General features: G+C 40.3%; 1 protein-coding gene and 1 long non-coding RNA gene across 3 annotated transcripts in view; one reads left to right on the top strand and one right to left on the bottom strand.

Annotated features, from left to right (window-relative positions):
* Positions 1-199: 199 nt before the first annotated feature.
* LOC133470548 (uncharacterized) lies at positions 200-3,098 on the bottom strand. Its single transcript, XR_009786016.1, has 3 exons — positions 2,710-3,098; positions 590-838; positions 200-479 (listed from the first exon to the last, which is right to left on the bottom strand). It is a non-coding gene; the product is annotated as an uncharacterized LOC133470548 (long non-coding RNA).
* A 3,846-nt stretch (positions 3,099-6,944) lies between these two features.
* The window catches only part of LOC133470017 (collagen alpha-1(XVIII) chain-like), a 36,531-nt gene continuing 23,657 nt past the window's right edge, over positions 6,945-19,818 (top strand). For both annotated transcript variants that reach the window (XM_061757814.1, XM_061757813.1), the window contains exons 1-2: positions 6,945-7,082; positions 7,249-7,313. In XM_061757814.1, coding sequence (XP_061613798.1) covers positions 7,072-7,082; positions 7,249-7,313 — 76 coding nt within the window. In that variant the 5' untranslated portion in view covers positions 6,945-7,071. The remainder of the gene's footprint in view (positions 7,083-7,248; positions 7,314-19,818) is intronic.

Below are 19,818 nucleotides of genomic sequence, written 5' to 3'. Positions count from 1 at the left end.
TTTTATTTATTAAAAAAAAATTCGGTCCTGTGAGCGCTTCTGTCGGCTTAAGTGGCTCCATGTGTGTTCGACTCGCAACAAAACAGGTCCGGCTTCAAATTCTCGCCTGTTTTGTATTTTAGCACACAGCGGTGAATGTTTTTTTTATTTATTTATTATTTTTTATTTTTTTTGCCTTGAAACAAAAAAAATACCATGGCAGCTATAGCTGCTCCATTTTTGTATTAAAAAAACATTCTTCCTTCAAGACCCGAAATGACATTCAGTTTCACCACAATACACAGGCGTGCAAAATTCACTTCTTCACTGGTTGTGTTATTTAGTCATTTATTGCTTGTGTTGATTGGAGCTGGAAAAAATATTTCTGTCCTTTTTACGCTTCTCTGCGCCTTCCTGCCCGATCAATGATGAGCACACGATGAGAACAAGGAAAGTGGAAAAGTTTGGTGGAATGTTGAGGTGTCTCTCCGTCCGCTCTTCTGATGAGAAAAGAACGAAAAAAAGGACTCCAGAGGTTTAAGTGGAAATGATTTTATGTAACACTTGGATGGAGCTCAATGTCCACAGTGTAAAAGCAGAAGTCACTCACCAGTTCAGTTTCAGAGGGTGATGAACAATTCCCATCTCAGCTTCTTTTTGCTAATTAGTTGATTAAGTGAGGGATGAAGACTTTTGCCCCCCTTCTCATTTTTCCATACAGCGTAGGTTTGGATCCGAAAGAGAGAAATCTTTCTTTTGCGCCACCAAAGATGTTCGAATGGAGAAAAGATGATCTGCGCTGTTGGAAGTCTCTTTTGAGGATTTGCATTGTTGACACAACTGACTGAGGAACAGGCCTCTGGATGGAACAGTCAGAAAAAAAAAAAAAATACGAGGCAGTTTTTTTGTGTGCATCTTCTTAAAAAGAGTGAAAACCTTTCGTGGTCTTGTGGTGCGATCAGACGTTAACGCTCCAAACATCTTCAACATAAGAGTCAAACTTAAACTTACCAACATCAATAGTAAAACTAAAAACAATACATCACTGAACAACTCCCGCCCCCTCCCCCCCCCTTTAAAAAAAAGCTCCGAGTTCATCCTTTGAACTCAGAAGTTTTGTGCAAATTTAGAGGTGAATTTTCCCATCTCTAAAATCACGTGGAACCCGAATACTTTTGGGAGACTTTTTCTGTGCTGTTCTTGACAATGTTGTAGCAATGTGTTTTTATTCATTTTCTTTTGTAAATCGTGTTTTTCAAAAAGTCACATCAAAGTCATTTGACTGGCCAGAAGATATCAAATATCAAAGGGCAAATTTAGGAAGCAGCTGTTTTGTGTTTTGGGGGGTAAAAACAGAAGTCAAAGTAGGCTTTAAGTCTGCCCTAAGTGTGTGTGTGATGAATTATGTGTAAAATCTAACAAGCAGTATTATTATTATTAATATAGATATTCCAACGAACCAAAGCAGCCCAGCCCTGACTGGAGACTGGAGAATTCATTTTTTCCGTCGTATTTTCCTAGGGATTTGCAGTCGGGCCAAACGCGGGATGAATGAACAAAGTCTGGCTACCTGACTTACACACACACACACACACACACACACACCTCCCTGCACACTCGGCCTTTAAAGTCCCCCCAAAAAAAACCCAAAAAAACAAATGCGGCGCCACAGGAGCGTTAAATGATTTAATTCGAGTTTGAAATGTCAATTTCAAAGTCCTCTTTTTTATTGACTACTCACGATTTGTTTCTTTGCATTCTGCTGCGCGGCTCACATTGAAGTTTCGAGCTCAAGTGATGGCGGAAGCGGAGTGTTGGACTTTCTCGGGGGCTTTTTTTTAAGATCAACTTTCACTCTTAAAAGCAGGCGTGACCTTTCGGCTCAAGCCGCTGCCAATCACTCTTAGCACAGATAGACAAAAAGCCCCCCGCGTGCCCCCACACATCCCCCCTTGTTACTCCTACAACCCCCCCTGCTGTGGGTGGCTGCTCTTTTGTCAACTAAACATTTGGATTTCAGTTTCAAGGCACACACACATAAATAGACCCCCCATCCATTCAGACATCCAAGACAGGCAGAACTTTCCTCATTTGGGTCAGAACCAGATTGTTAGATAAACACCCATCGAACTGGATTGTGTCATCAACTTTCATATCTAGTATTCATTGACAAATGAAGGAAAATGTCAATAAAAAGCACAATTTTGCAATGATTACCCCGCCCCAAAAAAACCCACCTTGCTGGGATGCACCTCTATATTTGGAGCAGTAACCAAATGTAATTGTTCTTACTTAGCCCGTGCACGTCTGTTTCAGTACTTGAATATAGGGTTGTTAATATTAATAATCATATGAAGTGGTATCTTGTCTTACATTTTCGAGATAAAAACAAGGTTGCTCAGCTGATTTAGTTATTTTTTCCCACCTTGAGTTTGCTCGTAAAAATTGGAGTTACAAGGCAGCAGATAGTAAACAATTCTTTCTTCAAACTGTTTATTGCCGCTCCCAGTTGAAGTTTAAACATAAAACAAAGACAATTGCACGTCATGTATTCAATCAAGCCACAACTTACAAAAGTCTGCAAGCCTAATGCTAACACAAGATACAAAATGCCATAAACCAGCGAAGGACTCTTGGAACCATGTTGCAGTATTTATAACCCTTCGAGCAACACGTTTGAACACAAACTGCTCAGTTACACATGTAGACAGACAATAGAACAATACTCACAGGCATATAGTACTTATCCTCTGTGTAGACTTCTATTACTGCAGCATACTGAGTCACTTAGTTGTGAAACTCTTCTTCATTTATTATAAGTGTCTGTATTGTACCGCCCGCTGTCGTCCAAGGCGCGTCACAAGCATGGTTACGAAGCCAAATTAAACTTCTAAATCGAGCCATTGTTGTCGCTTCGATTTATCAAGCAAATCTCAAGGGACACAAAGATGCGTCTGGATGGAAAAAAACAACAAAACATCTGGTTTGAGGTTTCAGCTCAACCACTGAAGAGGATAAGCATTAGAAGATGGATGGGTGGGTGGTCCACCCTTTTGGTTCATCCCCCTTGTTAGTGTGTGTCCTTCCCTTCCTCTGCCAGGATGTTCCAACCACCTGCAAAAGGGTACACACATCTGAGATTGGAACCCAAGACTTTCCCCCATGGGAATCCCTGTCGAGACGTCAATAACGGGGACATTCTCGTTGTCAGTGGTCCCAAACATCATCTTCAACATGGAATTCCCCCCCCCCCCACACACACACACATTCCAACTGCAGTCCAGATGCTGCCTACAGATGTCTTTTATTTGTTTTTTATTGAAGCCAGTCAACTAAAATAGAGACCACGATGTTGCAACCATCACCTGCACTTACCACTCACCTTGTGGAGTCATGACATCATGCCGCGAACATCCAGACGAGACGTTTACCACCGAGGTTGTCGTCTGGTTGGGCAGCTAATTGGATGTGACGCAACCGTCGCAGGGAATCGCGACACGTGCCATGTGAGACCAACACAATGATTGCAGCACTTCAATATTTTATTTTTATTTTTGGAAGGATTTCAGATGTCATTTCAGGGTGAGGATGCTTGCACATGAAAGAAAGAACTTGGACACAACCAAGGTCCCGTGTCGCCTCTTTCCGGCCCAAAACTTTGACTGGAATGTACCATAAGAAGCATTTAGGAGGCGATGGCAATCTGCAAAAGTTGAACGGAGGCCCCTGCACTGTTGTTGGCCGTCGAAGACAATTTCACCTTTAATCCAAAAGGCTTCTTCAGTTCTAAATCTTTGCTGTGAGGTTTTCCTATTGATGGCACATGTGCAAGTCAGAATTAAGTCTCAAGTCTTAACCTTCAGGTTTCAAGCTAGTCCTAATTTACTGTGGCAAAAGAATCAGGCAAGAGTCCTCTCTGCATTTCAAGCAAGTCCTGTCAAGTCCTGACTTCATTTATCGAAGTCATACAAACTTGCTGGCTCGCAACATGGAGGTTTTCCCCGAATGCAGTCTGATTTGTAAAGCGTAAAGGTGTCTTGCGTTCCAGAAAAAAAAGCCGGAACATTCACATTCATTCATATTATAAAATCGGACTCTCTAACCTCGTTTGAAGTTATGGGCATAATATTACGACTTTATTATGGAAAAATCCCAACTTTATTCTTGTAGCATTATTACCCAGACAAAATGTAAAGATTACCACTTTATTCTCATGACATTGAAATTTATTTTCTATTAAAAAGAAACAATTGGTGGGATTTAGGGGTACGCATGGAAGACATGTTTAATTGGTGTTATTGGATGACCCAAAATGTTCGAGAACCCTGACACGAATGCCTTTGAATGTGCACAGGCACACTCGAAATGGAAACAAATGTCGCAAAAAAACTTGGGAATGCTAAGCGGCAGTCGGCGTCGACGAGGCCGCCGAAGTGTGAGCGTCTTATCGGCGGCGTGGCCTCTCGAACGGCGTCCCTCGCGTGCCAGCCTGACGCTTATCTGGCCCACGCCGTCAGGAACGAGGTCTTTATCTCCACAGTGCGCCGCCATCTTCGTTCAAGGAAAATTCCAAGTGACCCCCCCCCCGAAAAACTCTTGAGGCCGGACAAGGCGGCAGACGGAAGGACGATGACGTCACACGTCAGTTTCTTAGTTATTAACCCTTTATTAGTCCCACAAATGGGGAAATACGTTTTCCAGCAGCATACAAGAATAACATATGGAAGGAAAATCCAATCCACAAATATCAATGTGCATATTTACGTCAGCCAATGGCAACTTTCTACTATATGAATGGGAAACTTTACACAAATAAATATAATCTGTGCAAAACTGAATGTAAAAGCAGCAAAAACAGTCAGCAGCATTGCATCTAGAAAAAATGGTTGTGAATGAAATTATAGTAACTATACATAAATAAATCATACTTTATATTCATAAGTGAACAGCAGCAATAATGTTCAAAACCATACATGTAGTAATAACTGACACAAAGGGATGCCTGCATATGTAAGATAACCAGAATGCTAAATTATGTCAACTATAAATGCAGAATATGAACAAAAGCAGCAAGCGTAGTCAGCAGCATTGAATGTGATGACTACAACTGTACGTTAATAGGTTTATTAATAAAGACAAGCTCATGTTTGTGGTATTTGCGGATGATGTAGTTGGAGCTGTCGCCCCCCCGCCCCCAGCTTTGACAAGCCACTTTAACACCTCTTGGGGTTTTGTAAACATGCCGGAGGTGGCTTGCATGTTTTAATTAAGAGCTGCTGCTAACGATGAGGTGCTTTGGCTGGAAGATTGTTCCAGGCTGTGCAGGCCCGGAAAAGAAAACTCGCGACGGAACATCGCACGACGAGCTCGGACGGGCTCTCAAGCGCTTTAGCGTCTTATCGGGTTTCTCGCCGCTCAGGTCGTCTGCATAAATCAACAAGGCGGGATTGCAAACGCAGGAATTTTTGGGGGAATCCTTCAGCTTTAATGCAATGATGCACACACAATCGACAGATGATGGATTTTGTCCCAAAAAAAACAACAAAATTGTGTAAAAGGGGCACCAAACTACAAAAAAAAAAATTGTACGCTACCACTTTTTTAATGAGTTAAACTGACATACATAGAAAATTGTAGTATAACTACTTATTTATAATTAAAAAATTATTTATAACAGGTATTGTTAATCTGCTTATAAACCATTTAAAGCCATTTTAACATGCATTAATCATTCCATCAAACATGAATAAAAAATTGCTGGGTCAAATAGCGAATAAAAAATTCCCTTTACATTATATACTTAATAAAACTAAGTATGTTCTTCTGGGGTCTCTATTTGGCAAGACTCGGCTCACAATTTGGTTAAATCTCTCAAACTGACAAAGGCGAGTTGTATTGTCGAGCTAAGTTGTTCGGGGGCCCCTTTTCTAAAGGTTTATAAATGCCTTTTAAGTGCTTTATAGAGACCAATTACATGCACCTAATAGTGAGCAATACCTTTTTTATAACATTGTAATTATTCTACTTACAGCATAAAAAAATTAGAAGCCCTTTTAATGGTACTTTTAATGTAAAGTGCTTTTAAATAGGTTATTAATTGAATGAAAAATGAATAAAAATCTGTTAAGGGTAAATAAAAATGACACTTTTATATATTTTATATTTCACTTATTGCGCATTATATTCCACATGTTGAAATGAAGTACTGTTTACTGTATTGATCCTCTGGGCTCACTATTTGGCCAGTTGGTTTTCCCCAATATTCTCACTACTTTGTTGAAACTCTTCCTCTATAACTGTCAAAGGCGAGTTGTACTGTCAAGGTTCACGCTTACCATTGTTAAATAAGGAGCTACTGTCGTTTGAAAAAGGCAAAAACAGGAGAGCTTCATTTGGGTTCACTTTTTGGCAGCCAGCAGATGGCCTTTACTGTTCTTATCTAGTGACTTAAATCACTTTTGTCTGCAAAGTTATTAATAACCAATTGAATATTTTAAAACATGAGGCTATGCTTGTTGTGCTATTGGAGCGTTTTCGTGAAGCGTCTGATTGGTTGTGCATTTTGGGCCATTGCTGAATGCTGAAATGTTGATATTTGGAATTCCCGTCATCTGGTAGCAAAAAGACGATGTTGGATGAGCGGAATTACATTGAAGAAGAAGTCTTTAATGTATATTTTAAGTCATTTTTAGCATAATTAAAGACAAATCGATGGCTGAGAGGATGTTTTGAGGTCAAGGCCACACGGCAAGAGACTTTACATCAAAGTAAAAGTGAGGAAGACGAGGAGGACGACGACTTCACTGCAGTGTGCTAATTTCTGTGGGTGTGTGTGTGTGCGTGTGCGTGGACTGGATTAGAGGCCGGTGGTCCAGAGTCAGGTTTCAAACTTCCCTCCCATTTTTTTGGGGAGCCGATGCACTGAAGCTGCTTTGTTTGGACCGGGAGGAGGAGGAAGACGAGGAGGAGGAGGAGGAGGAGGAGGAGGAGAAGCCGGGCTTTTAAGCTCAGAGCGAACCCGCAGGACTCAGAGTGGACTCCATCTCTCTCTCTCGCATGAGCAGGGTTTAGTTGTGATCCAAAGCTGTCAAGATGAACTTGCGGTATGTCGACAAAATTACTGAATTGAATTTGAACAACTTTTAACACATTCACTGCCATTGACGGCTTTAGAAGTTAAATATCCATGTTAACTGGGAGGGCTTGTTAATAGCACTTTGAATCTGACTTTTAATTTTTTTTGTTTTTTTGTTTTTTTTGTGTGCACAGGATTCCTCCCTGGTGTATTGGATTATTTCTAGTCCTGAACTCCTCGGCAGGTTTCCAGCTGGACGGTGAGTGTCTTGGCTCTGGTTATGATGATGCATCTTGGGTTAACTCGAGAATGAATGACTTCTTACATGCAAGGACTGGATTGGTTTTGAATTGGTTGGGATGCAAAAGTGTTGTCATAAAAAGGACATTTAAGATCTGACGGGTGAGAACAAGATAGAACAAGTGGCCCTCTTCTGTTTGGCTAACTTTGCTATTGTATTGAATTTGAGTTAGAAATGCACTTAAAGTTGACATTCTGCCGCTTTTTCAGCTTTCTCCGTCATTTTCCATTTGTGGAAGACACAAATGAAAACAAAACATACATAGGAATGGCATTAAATAAATAAAATGTAAACTACATTCATTGGAATAGCTGTTGTGTCCCCAGTCAGTTTCCCTATTTTGCTGACTCAGCCATATTTCCAAATAGAACCCTCAGTGTGTAGCCGCTTACCAAATATTTAGAGTCAAACAGCGCGATTTTCCCAGTGTGTGTGTGTGTGTGTCTATATATATATATATATATATATATATATATATATATATATATATATATATATATATATATATATATATATATTTTTTTTTTTAACAATATCCATCCAGTCAAGTTATGTCGATGTTTGTCTATTGATCCATTTCCCTGTTTATTGGCGTTTTGTAGCCGGTATCTGTCTGCTTTTTTCCAAGTAATGGCATACTACATCTGTTACTACATCTGCGCCAATGCTGTGGGTGGTCGTGTTTGTGCGCTTCTCTGCTACATTTTTATGGCATTTTTGGTCACACAAAGCTTTAAATGCTCGCGTTTTAGAACACAACCAATAGCTTTTTTTTTTTTTAAAGAAAAAAGAACAAAATGAGGCGACAGAACCTCCTCAAGCCTCCTTTGGGACCTCATTCTCAAACAAAATTAATGTTTTCCCACAAATGAGGTCATAAAAGTCCATCTTATTGGATGTATGTGTAAACCTCATATGGAGCAACTTTTAACGACTGGTGGTGATTAAACGGTCGCACTAATGACGCTGATAAAATCCTGAGTGCATGTTTGCTCTGTGTTTGATAAGATCAACTTTAAACGCAATTAGCTGCTAAGAAAGTGGATGTTTTCCAAATTCCAGAGAATCTTATCAGGAGTTTGTGTGACTGATACACTCCAGCGCATCACCTTTTGTTTCCATGGTTACATCATGGTTTGGACGCTTGATTAGGTACACCTGCGCAATCCATTCTTGAACTGGCCGCAGTGTGGTTATCCGAAGCTGTGATTGGCTTGTTACAAAAGCAGCATTGTGCTCGTTAGTTCCCTCTTGCGCAGTAATTGGGACCTTCCTTAACGAGGTTGAAGCCCCTTCCAGACAGAGCGGGATTGTTTGCCGTGAAAGTAGAATGAAAAAGCACCTCACCTTGCAAGTCTACTGTGTAATAAAACTCATTTTAAGATTTATTTTAGTTTAGGAGGAAGGAAATTGGGGTTGATGTTGGATGTTGTAAACTGGAGAAGCTATATTTTGTCATATTGATCTTTCTACACCACCTTAGTGTTTTGACACAGTAAAATTAGTTAATTTGTATTTAGATCATGAAAATCCAGTACTGCTTAGCAAAAGCTAAATCTGTGGCAAACAATTTATATATATATATATATATATATATATATATATTTTAAAGCAAGCTACATTGCTAATCCGAAGTTGATTTGCTAAATGGTCCATTAGCCAAACAGCTAACGTAGCCGATGTAAACTTACTGATTCAAGAAAAATCTTCAGCCAACCATACAGCTAATATTAGCTTGTTAACTCTTCTAACCACATACTTAATGTAGCTAAAATATACATGGTAATTCACTAAAGCTGGCCAGCCATGTGTCTATTGTAGCAAACGTTCGCTTGCTAAGGTAGAAAAATCTACCAGTTGGCCGTATAGTTAATGTAGCTAACATCAGATTGTTATCTTTTCGAGTCACACAACTGATGCAGCTAAAACCAGTGCGCTAATTCAGTAAATCCAGCCAGCTAAACATCTAACATGGTTAGATTGCTAACTCAGATATGTTTTTCTATAAATTCAGCTAACTTTAGCCTGCTAATTCAAAACAATCCACTTGCCAGACATATACCTATGTGGCTAACATTAGTCTGCTAACTCTGCTAAGTCGTCTCGCCACATAGCTGTTATAAATAAATGTTCTGTGCTTATTCAGAAAAATCACTCGGCCAATTTTTTTCAGCAATGTATCTACTATTAGCCTCCCAATTCATATATGTTTTGTAGCCATACAGCTAACCTTTTAATTCAGGTTTTTAATTCAGAAAATCCACCAGCCAGCCATGCAGCTAATGTGGCTAACATTATTTAGCCACACTTGGTTGTGTGTGGCGGCACGGTGGACGACTGGTTAGAGCGTCAGCCTCAGAGTTCTGAGGAGCGGGGTTCAATCCCCGGCCCCGCCTGTGTGGAGTTTGCATGTTCTCCCCGTGCCTGCGTGGGTTTTCTCCGGGCACTCCGGTTTCCTCCCACATCCCAAAAACATGCATGAATTGAAGACTCTAAATTACCCGTAGGTGTGAATGTGATTGCGAATGGTTGTTTGTTTGTATGTGCCCTGCGATTGGCTGGCAACCAGTTCAGGGTGTACCCCGCCTCCTGCCCGATGATAGCTGGGATAGGCTCCAGCACGCCCGTGACCCTAGTGAGGAGAAGCGGCTCAGAAAATGGATGGATGGATGGATGGTTGTGTGTCTGCTTGAAGCTAACAAAGCTAAAATATTTAATAATTTAAAGGCTTTTGGCTGACAAGGCAACTTTTCTGATTGAATGAAGTGAAAATAAATCATGTAAAGTAATTTTTTTATTACACTTGTGGTTTCCTGGAAGCTATTAGTGGCACTGACGTGATTTAGATTTTTAGTCTTTCCAAACAAATCAGTGCACATAATTGCCATTTGCATGCTACTGTTGTTCAAATGTCTTTTAAAGTCTTTGACCAATCAAAAAATGTAAACTTTGGAGTGAACGTTCCGCCGAGGTAGCCTCTCATCCGTAGTAGCTCAGTGTTGTAATTCTTTCCAAAAGTTGCGTTCTGTCAGGATCTTGTCTAAACACCGGCTTGGCTTCTGCGGCGCTTTGATGGTAGTCAGCATCTGGTCCGCAGTCTTCCAGCATCCAAAAATGACTTCATGAGCCAACCGCCACATCACAATAGCTCGATAGCCCCTTGAGATGCCGCAAATGCGAATAAAAGTTATGTTTTCTGGAAAAAATCTGAACTTTTCATTTAAAAAAATAGGTGAAAAAGCAGGGATGAGCAAACCTTTGTGCTCAAGGGCTCACATTTAGTTTTTAATTAAATTAATTGGGAGATGGGGTGGAAATGTGTATGTAAAATTCTTAATTTTAACAAATGAAATAATAATAAATATATTTTTATTATATTCCTTAGAATTCTACATACATTTACGTATACATATATTTAAAGAATTATTTAAAAAAAATCTTTAAACATTTTATTCAAAATTAATTAATTACCTAATTATTTAATAGGATACATACAACAATATCCATGCTGTATGTGAAATTGTTGATTTTACAATGTTTTATTTTATTTACAATAATAAAATCAAATGATAATTTAAAGTAAATATAAAAATGTTGAATGTAGATGTAAAATTAATTATGTTCAAAATATTTTCAAAACATTTTATTATTTACAATTAATCAATTGACCAATTATTCATTGAGATAATTTAATAAAAACAATACATTTGAATGAAAGAATTTTCAGAAAGAAACTGCTAAATAAGTGCAACAAATATTATAGGACTCTTGATAATGTAAAAGCTTGGGGGGCCCATATTTTGCCTACTGCTGGTGTGAAGAGACAATGCATTTTTTTAACAAGAGGGGGTCTTCACAGGCCAAATAAAGAGTGGACCCTCTTTGTAGTTGAGGTAAATAAAGAAGGGATGCGTTACGGTACACAAACGTCACATTCCACTCGCCACCTAACGGTCAAATCTGCCTTGTTGTGATTTTATTTATGAGTTTTCCTCCACTTTTTCCCTTTTTTTGTGTGTCAAAATGAACTTCAAAGTGTGTTTTGAAAAGGAAACGTTTAAAAGCCCCCCACGCAGGAAGTCACAGTGGCGTGGAGTGGCGTGCTATCTAAATGGAGGCACACAAATCAAAACACGTGCGTCATCCCAGAGGGAGGAACAGGAATGGCTAAATTTACTTGCGACCAAACAAAAATCTACTTTGAGTGCTGGACGAGCTTAAAAAAAATGTCTTTCATTTGTGAGGACAAATGCAGGAAGTGGCAGCGTCACGTCATACCTCGCATTGGCTTTGAAGACTAATTGTAATTTTACAATTGAGATAAAAGAACTCAGCAATAACTATTTGGATTTTAGGCTAATCGTTGTTAGCTGATAGCATGTTAGCTCAGACATTTCTTTTCGCGTGTTAGCTCAGACATTTCTTCAGTTTGGAAAAGCTGGCTTTATGGTGTATGTTATGAGGTTGTTAGACCTTCACAGTGGACCTTCCTGATCTGGTTTCATAAGGACCATGGCTTCTCTGTGTTGTTGGCTTAAGGCATAATAGCTCGAACATTTCTGTAAGTATGGCAAAAGCTGTTTTAATGGTGCAGATTTTGAGGCGGTTCCTGATCTTGTTTTAGGGTACTTGCCTGTACAAATTTAGGGCAGAATCATGGCACCTCTATGTTTGTAGTTAGCTTTTAGCACATTAGCATGGACATATCGTTTAGCTTGTTAGCTCCAACATTTCTGTGTGGTAAACGCTGGTGGTGTACGTTTTGAGGTGGCCTGGCCTCCAGTAGCACTCCCTGGTTTTGTTTTAGGTGCGTCAAGAGTACAAATTTACCGAAGCCTTATAGCTCGTCTGTGATATTGTTAGCTTTTTAACATGTTAGCGTCGACATTTGTGAAGTTTGCGAAAGGCTGATTTAATGTTGATTATTTTGAAGTAGTCCAGCCTTTATACTGGCACTTCCTAGTTCCTGGTCTGGTTTTAGGGTGCTAAGTGGTACAAAATTAGAGAATTGTCTTGGCTTGTCTGTGTTGTTGTTAGCTTTTAGCTCAGACAAGTTTAGGATTTTTTTTTTTTTTTTTTGAGGTAGTCTGCCCTATGAAGTGACACTTCCTGGTCTGGTTTAGGTTGTTATAGTGTACAAATTAGGGATTAATGCTTCTCTTTGATTGTTATTAGCTTTTTGCATGTGAGCTCAGACATTTATTTTAGTATGTTCCCTCAGTAATTTGTAAAGTTTTCAAAAGGCTGTTCTGATGGCGTGCACTGGTGTTATGAGGGAAAGATGGTAGTGCTCTTTTACCATGCTAACAGCTACACAGTGCATCCAGTGTGCTCATGCAGGATGTTACCATAAGGTACAAGGAGATGGATGAAACAAGATTCCTGGAGGAAGCAGCTTTTCGTGGAACATCCAAAAATGTGTCGTGTCCAAAAATTGTTTGTTGTTCTGGGAGCGCCTGGCATCCTGGTGTCTGGAACGCCTGGAGCTAGCTTGCATGGAAAGAGTTGGTCAGAGCGGAAAATAATGATCGAGCTGAAAACAAGCAGGTGACTGTTATGTTGTCATACCAAAAGGTCACAGAGTGCTGAGAGAGTGATGACTTCAGCATCCTCAAAAATCACATTTACAATAACATTATTATGTAATAATAATAATATCTACAACAACCTAGCAACCACTAAATCTGACTGATATACTTCACATTTTTTCAAATCATGAAAGCTACATAGCTAACACCACGCAAGCTGGTTAATCAGTCTGCCAGCCACACAGTCAGCCAACTAATGGCCATACAGCTAATGTGGCTAACATTAGCTCACTAACTCAAATCAGTTTGCTAGCCACACAGCAAACATAAACTTGCCATACAGCTAATGCAGCTAACATAAACTTGCTAATTCTTAAAAGTCAGGCAGCCAGCCATCCAGCTAATATGGCTAACATTTGCTTATTAACTCAAACATTTTTGCTCGCCACACAAGTATATAGGTAATTTGACCTACAAAATCAGCCTAGCCAGCCATACAGCTTATGTGGCTAACATTAACCTTTTAACTCATATAGGTTTTCTTGCGATATGGCTAATGTGGTGGCTAGCTACTCAGCTAATATCCAGTCTACAGTCAACAAAGCTAACAGATGAAGCTGTTTTTGATTATTTGTAAGGGTTTTATTGACAGAGCAACTTTTCTTATTTGATGAATATGACTTTTATACCTTATCTTTTAGAGAAAACCTCACTAAAACACCAAAGAGTATTTGGTTTTGAGGTTCAGGGACGCTACTCAGGTTGTTTTGTGGAACTTTGTTGTGTTTTTGTTTTGTTTGCTCAGCTGGGCTGCAGCTGCGTTGCTTTTCGGCACATTGCAAGCAGTGGCCCATCAGCATTTGAAATGAAGGTTTGTTCTGATTGTTGGCTAGTAAACGTGAACAATTCAATTTCCATCTTACAAGGTTGTTTAAATTAACAAAAGTTTACACTCCGTTGGCCAAAGTTGCTAAGCAGAGCTGTTGGCTGCTCTTCTATATCTAAATATTTCTATTAGAAAAACCACAGCTCGTTGCAGTGTTGATATTAAACACTATGGGAAATTAAGTGACTTAGGAGTTAGCCTCTTGTCTTTTTTTGTTGTTGCCACAGGAATGAAAGAACCAGCTCATTTTAAGTTATTAAAGAGTTATTCTACGACAAAACTCTATATATTTATCATTATCATTCCGGACGAATACTCTTCATAAAACAACCTCCTTTTTTTTTTTTTTTAAGTCTCACGTTCAACGTGTTTTCCTTTTTAATTAATTACATAGCATTTCAGTTCAGGGTCAGGTTTCCAGCAAATTGCTCTCTCCGATTAACATAGCATTTGCTCTTGAGCAAGGGCATGGAGGCTTCCCTCTGGTTTTGTGGTCGCCTTGTAATGGAGAGCGAAACTTGCGGGCGAGCTGGACGCCGTGGTGTTTAACAGAACGTCACCATGTTGGTTAGCGGGACTGAGCTGGAGAAGTGAGATGAGGATTTGTCTGGCAAAAGCCAAGCCAGTGTGTATTATCTGTCATTGTTCTATCCATCTAATTAAGAGTACCATCTTCATGTTGGCTTAACAAAAACTACTGACCCCCCCACATGAAAAGATGATTCAGAGATTTATCGATCTACTTTATCTGTCTGTGTGTCTACCTATCAGTCGATATGTTTACTATTGGAAATGTAAGCAACGCTAATGATGCAATATCACAATAGTGTTATTTTGTCCCTCCCCTAGTCAGGTTTCAGGAGAAAACCCACAAAAAAGTTCAACGGGATATATCTTGGTGGCCCACAATCAATTCCTCATCTCCTTACTGTCTTAAAGACAAAAACGGAGTCACAACTGAGTCTTTATAAGTCAGATAATGATAATCACGTTCACCATCTGGGCTCTTTGGTGACACTTTTTCAATAATTTCAGCTGTGGTAATGCAAATGTAATGAAACTTCCCAAGGCGTGAGGAATTTTGTCAGATTTTGTTCCAACTTCTGCTCTTAAAATATAGCAATAATATACAGTGTGTGCATGCACGGTGGGCGACTGGTTAGTACATCTGCCTCACAGTTCTGAGGAGCGGGGTTCAATCCCCGGCCCCGCCTGTGTGGAGTTTGCATGTTCTCCCCGTGCCTGCGTGGGTTTTCTCCGGGCACTCCGGTTTTCTCCCACATCCCAAAAACATGCGTGGTAGGCTAATTGAAGACTCCGTAAGTGTGAATGTGCCTGCAAATGGTTGTTTGTTTCTGTGTTCACTGCGATTGGCTGGCGACCAGTTCAGGGTGTACCCCGACTCTTGCCCGGAGATAGCTGGGATAGGCTCCAGCATGCCCGCGACCCTAGTGAGGAAAAGCAGTACAGCAAATGGATGGATTGATGGATATACAGTGTGTATCAAATTGGACTTTTTGGCTCTTATCATGGCCACTTTTGGCCATTAGAAACACATGAAAACTTTATTTCTTTATTCCTATACTGTATTAAATCATACAATTTAGATGAAATGGTTTTCATTACAGACTCAACAATTTAAATTGTTTGTTTCTTATGTGTTGACCAGATTTATAAATATTTGGACAAGGGAGCAATTTCATGTAATATTCTTAGTTTCCGAAATAGGAGTTTAATGGCTTAATGCACTCCAATGCAAATAAATAACACAATTTTGATTGGGGGGATACCGTCTGCTGAACATGGAGAATAACTGCATTCTAATTTAAGAAGTGGAAGTCCTCCGCTGGCTGTAGAAAGACTGTCCTATTAGCAATATAAGATAAAAAAGATACAAATTTCAGTAGTCGCTTGTGTCAAAAAAATGGAATTTGAAGGGATAAAAAATTTAAATGAAATGCTATTGCATGCTAATAAAAAGAACTGCCATTAAAAACTTTATGCAGTAAAACAAGCAAAAAAGCATTAAAAACAAATCTTTAAAATGATAAAACATCTATACTTGGCCAGAAATGGACACGAACAAGCTGAAAGGGTCGTAAAATCCAACAAGGCCTTAGGGATAAATCATCAGGTTCTGGCAAAGCAAAAGAAACAAAACGTGTTTTCCATCACAACATTTCACTGTGAAACCTTCTCCAATCAGAATTCTCAGGACATCCCATCCACCCATCAGGTGCTTTCATTTCCCTGCACCAGCAGACAATTTGTTTGCGGGAGACGACCTGGAATCGAGTCACAAACCCTTCACTGCTAAACTGTTTTGGAACAGAGCAAATTGAAATTTCGAGGCAGAAAGTACATAAACACCGAGCAAAGTGTCAGTAAGGCTGTCAGTTGGCTTGCTGGAGCAGGAAATGACCCAACACGGTCCAAAAAGCAACCAGAGAAACTGACAGGCTGCCAGCAGGTACTTGTTTGTGGATTTTTATGGCAGCTGGCAGACACATGTGACCTGCTCTGTTTTAGGAAGGAGAGAGGCTCTCGCTTCCAAATCTGGAGAGCTTTTTACGGCCCGGGAAAACACACACACACACAGACACACACACACACACACACACACACCTGAACCAATGATTACATTTGTGAAGTTCCCTCAAGTTCTTGGACCTCACGTGGTTACTACTGCTATAAATGGTCTACTTTCCTAACCTATGGATAAAAATATCAGAAGCCTTGTAGTTGATGCTAACGTTAGCTCTGTTTCACACAAAAAATACAAATAAAAAAAATATATTGAATTTGCAGCGATAACAGCTTCTTGAACTCTTTGGGGAAGACTTTTTACAAGATGTCAGATTGTCCCACTCTCCAAGCTGAGTCTTTTTGGCTTGTTCTTCCACATCAAACATCGAAATGCCTTCATGGAGCTTGGTTCGTGCACTTGGAGCAGGAAAGGAGCTTCCCTCAAACTTTTCCCACAAAGTTGGACGCATACGACTGATTTAGGGACAACCAAGGACAACCTTTGATTGATTGATCATGTCACAGTATTTTTACCCACCTATTGTATTTATTTATGTAAACTTCTTCTTCTTTATTTATCCAGATAAGGAGATTTGAGAACAGATTCACATTTGTAATGTTGACCTGGAGTAAAGCAAAGCAAAATAAAAGCAAATACAAATACATCGACAACAAACTACAGTGTGTTATAGTGACATGATACACTACATTACATGATAGCACATAGACAATAAAAGGTTCAAAACAGGCTAAAAACAAGTGCAGCGATCATGCACAGTATCCCTCACTAACGTTTTAAACGATGATATTGGGCTGAATGACGTGAGGTTTATTATTTGTTGCAGTGTGTTACAGTTGTTTGGGGGCAGAAAATTGAAAAGATCAACCAAAAGTAGTGTAGACTATGAGAACGAAGAGGTTAACTAAAACTGCTGAAACGGAGAATGCGGGTGGTGGTATGCATGGTGAGCAGAGAACGAAGATATGGTGCGGTCTTACCAATAAGTCGTTTATAGATAAACACGGACCGGTAAATAAAGTATTGTGTGTTTTCCTATAATAACCAGTCATTACACTCTTGGATTTTCTCAGTCTGACATTGAAAAATAAATGGACAGTTGGGTGTTTCTGCACCCAACTAATTACCAAAGGAACTTTAGATCCAACATGTTACATCGCACTTTGGCTCTTCGTATTTCGGCTTTTTATTGCGGTTCCTGTAAGTGCTGTGAGAGCAGCGGGGAACGTTACGCAGAGTGTCGAGCCATGTCAGAATGTTTTCCAAGGATTTCGGGCTGATCGGGACTCTCTGGAAGTGTACGCGTTGGAGTCTCCGTCAACTCAACTGGCTGATGAGTCGAGCCAGAGCAGATGGTATCACTCAGAAGCGCCCCCCCCCCCATCTCCTCCCCTCTCCTCGCTTTCCCTCCTGTAGGAACAGTTTGGATAAGTTACACAAGTATCTGCAGTGTGATGAACACAAACATGGCGGACCTTCAGCTGACTCCAAAGCTTTGGCATCGGTCGCTGAGTGGGATGGAGGGGGGGGGTTGGTGTCTTCAGGGGTTGTTTTATGTCTCAATGCTGACTAAGATGAAAGATCGATGTTAAGTTGCAGATGTTGACGTTTGAGTCGCACCTCGTTAAGTTTGCTGGAGTCTTTTTTTTAAAGTGCTCGAACTCGCGTCTCAGCCGGGGTCTTTTAGGCATACTTGGGAAGACATACCTGACTAAACTAGTTGGCCTTTGGCTCTCGGCAGTGTTGAACCTGCCAGCTCGTGTGAGCATGCTGGGAAGTCGGATAACATTGACCCCATTTTACACTTTTTGGTCAACTGAGAACTGCCTCTAATGTTTTGACATGGCAATTGGAATTTTTGGACTCAACAGGACGAGTGTCTTTTCAAACCTTACCCCTCCTACATAAGTATACAGTACATTCACACAATGAATCTGTCTTCTGTATACATTAACATATATTGAAGTGGACAAATGTCTTAAGGCAGCTTTCTGGGGACAAGCAGCCGAGGAAAAAGTCCGATCCTGATCCTGCTTCCAATGAATTTTGGATGAAACACAAGAATGTGCTCTTCGCACCGCAAAACTCCTTTGACGCAACCCCCTCCTCACTTCTTTACCTGTCCCACAGAAGGCCCTCATTGTGTTCCAAAAGTGCACTGCGCTCAGGTCTGGATTAATCTGGTTTTGACATCTAGAAACACTTGAATGTCGTGATGACTCACCCTGATCCTGCCCTGAAAATAATTACAGGGGGTCCCAATTTTTCAATGGTCCTTCCTGACATATGAGGTTTCGAGTCGCACAGTCAACTTATTTTTCATGTGGTTGATTTTTTTTTTAAGGTTATGGCCTCGAAGTGTTTTACATACAAATATGCATACTTACTGTAAATATGACTTTACTAATGCTTTTGCGCGGGTTAGTGATAGACTGCAATGCGTTCCAGAATCCAGTTCGATCAGGAAGAGCTCTTTCTGGTCAAACTAGATTCTGTAGACTCTCACAATGATTAAGAAATGGTACATCCCAAAACAAACCCAGTTGCTTTTAAAATATCAGATTCCTGCTCAAGCTAACTTTAGTAGCGGAACCATTTCGGAATCTCATTTCGGTTCCTCCAAATATGATGACAAGGTTTCTCATACTTGAGTGGATCAAGAAGAGAACCGTTACAATTGAAGTATCCGAATTCTTTGGCCAGCCTGAAAGTCTTCAGAGTCAGAACACAGTGTACGTCTTTGTGTATTTGCTGTGGGAATGTTGTCGCAAGAACCTGGCCAGGACTAAGCGCCCTTGATCCACTCAGTCTCAGAGAAACTGGCGGCTTTCTTTCTATTTTAACTGACAGCGCTCCCACGTTTAACATTCCTGATATGAACCCTCAAGCTCTGCTTTTGCTCCGTCACATTTTGTTACAGTGAGTCAGCACTCAAGTGGGACAGGAAACCATTCGGGTGGTGAACTGAGTCAGTCTGGCGCCCCCTTTTTTTCCCCCTGCTTATGAGCTAATAATATTGATTTAGTAATCCCCTGGGGCAAATTCATCCAATGACTCCCATGCAGACGTTGGATTACATGGCATAAGGCAAAACTGGGTTGCAGTTGGGAGTTTAGTGCCTTGCTCAGGAGTTGTAATCAGGAAAGAGATGCTGACAGTCTTTCGTCCCTAAAATGAGTCTTTATATAAGAGAGACACGTAATCCCCATTACCCTGAGTCAGATGTTTTGTCCTTGGGGCCACATGGTTACCAATTTATGGCTTAACAAAGGTCCCAGTGCATCTGCTAGTTTATCTTGGTCTTTAGCAGAATATTTATCCTCCTTTGGGATCGATCCATGAGTTCATCTGTCTAGTGCTCACGAAGCCAGTTAAGGGCAGTCCGTTTTAGAACTTCAGGAAGCTGCACGCCACATTGAATGCATCAATTACATTGAGACATGCTAACAAACAACAATGGGGGAGAACCAGAGTCTCTGGTGTTTACTTCTGGGCATTTGGCTG

The sequence above is a fragment of the Phyllopteryx taeniolatus genome, chromosome 20 (genome assembly GCF_024500385.1).
Source record: "Phyllopteryx taeniolatus isolate TA_2022b chromosome 20, UOR_Ptae_1.2, whole genome shotgun sequence".
In the NCBI taxonomy this organism is placed as follows: Eukaryota; Metazoa; Chordata; class Actinopteri; order Syngnathiformes; family Syngnathidae; genus Phyllopteryx; species Phyllopteryx taeniolatus.
This window is presented reverse-complemented; position numbering and strand designations above follow the sequence as displayed.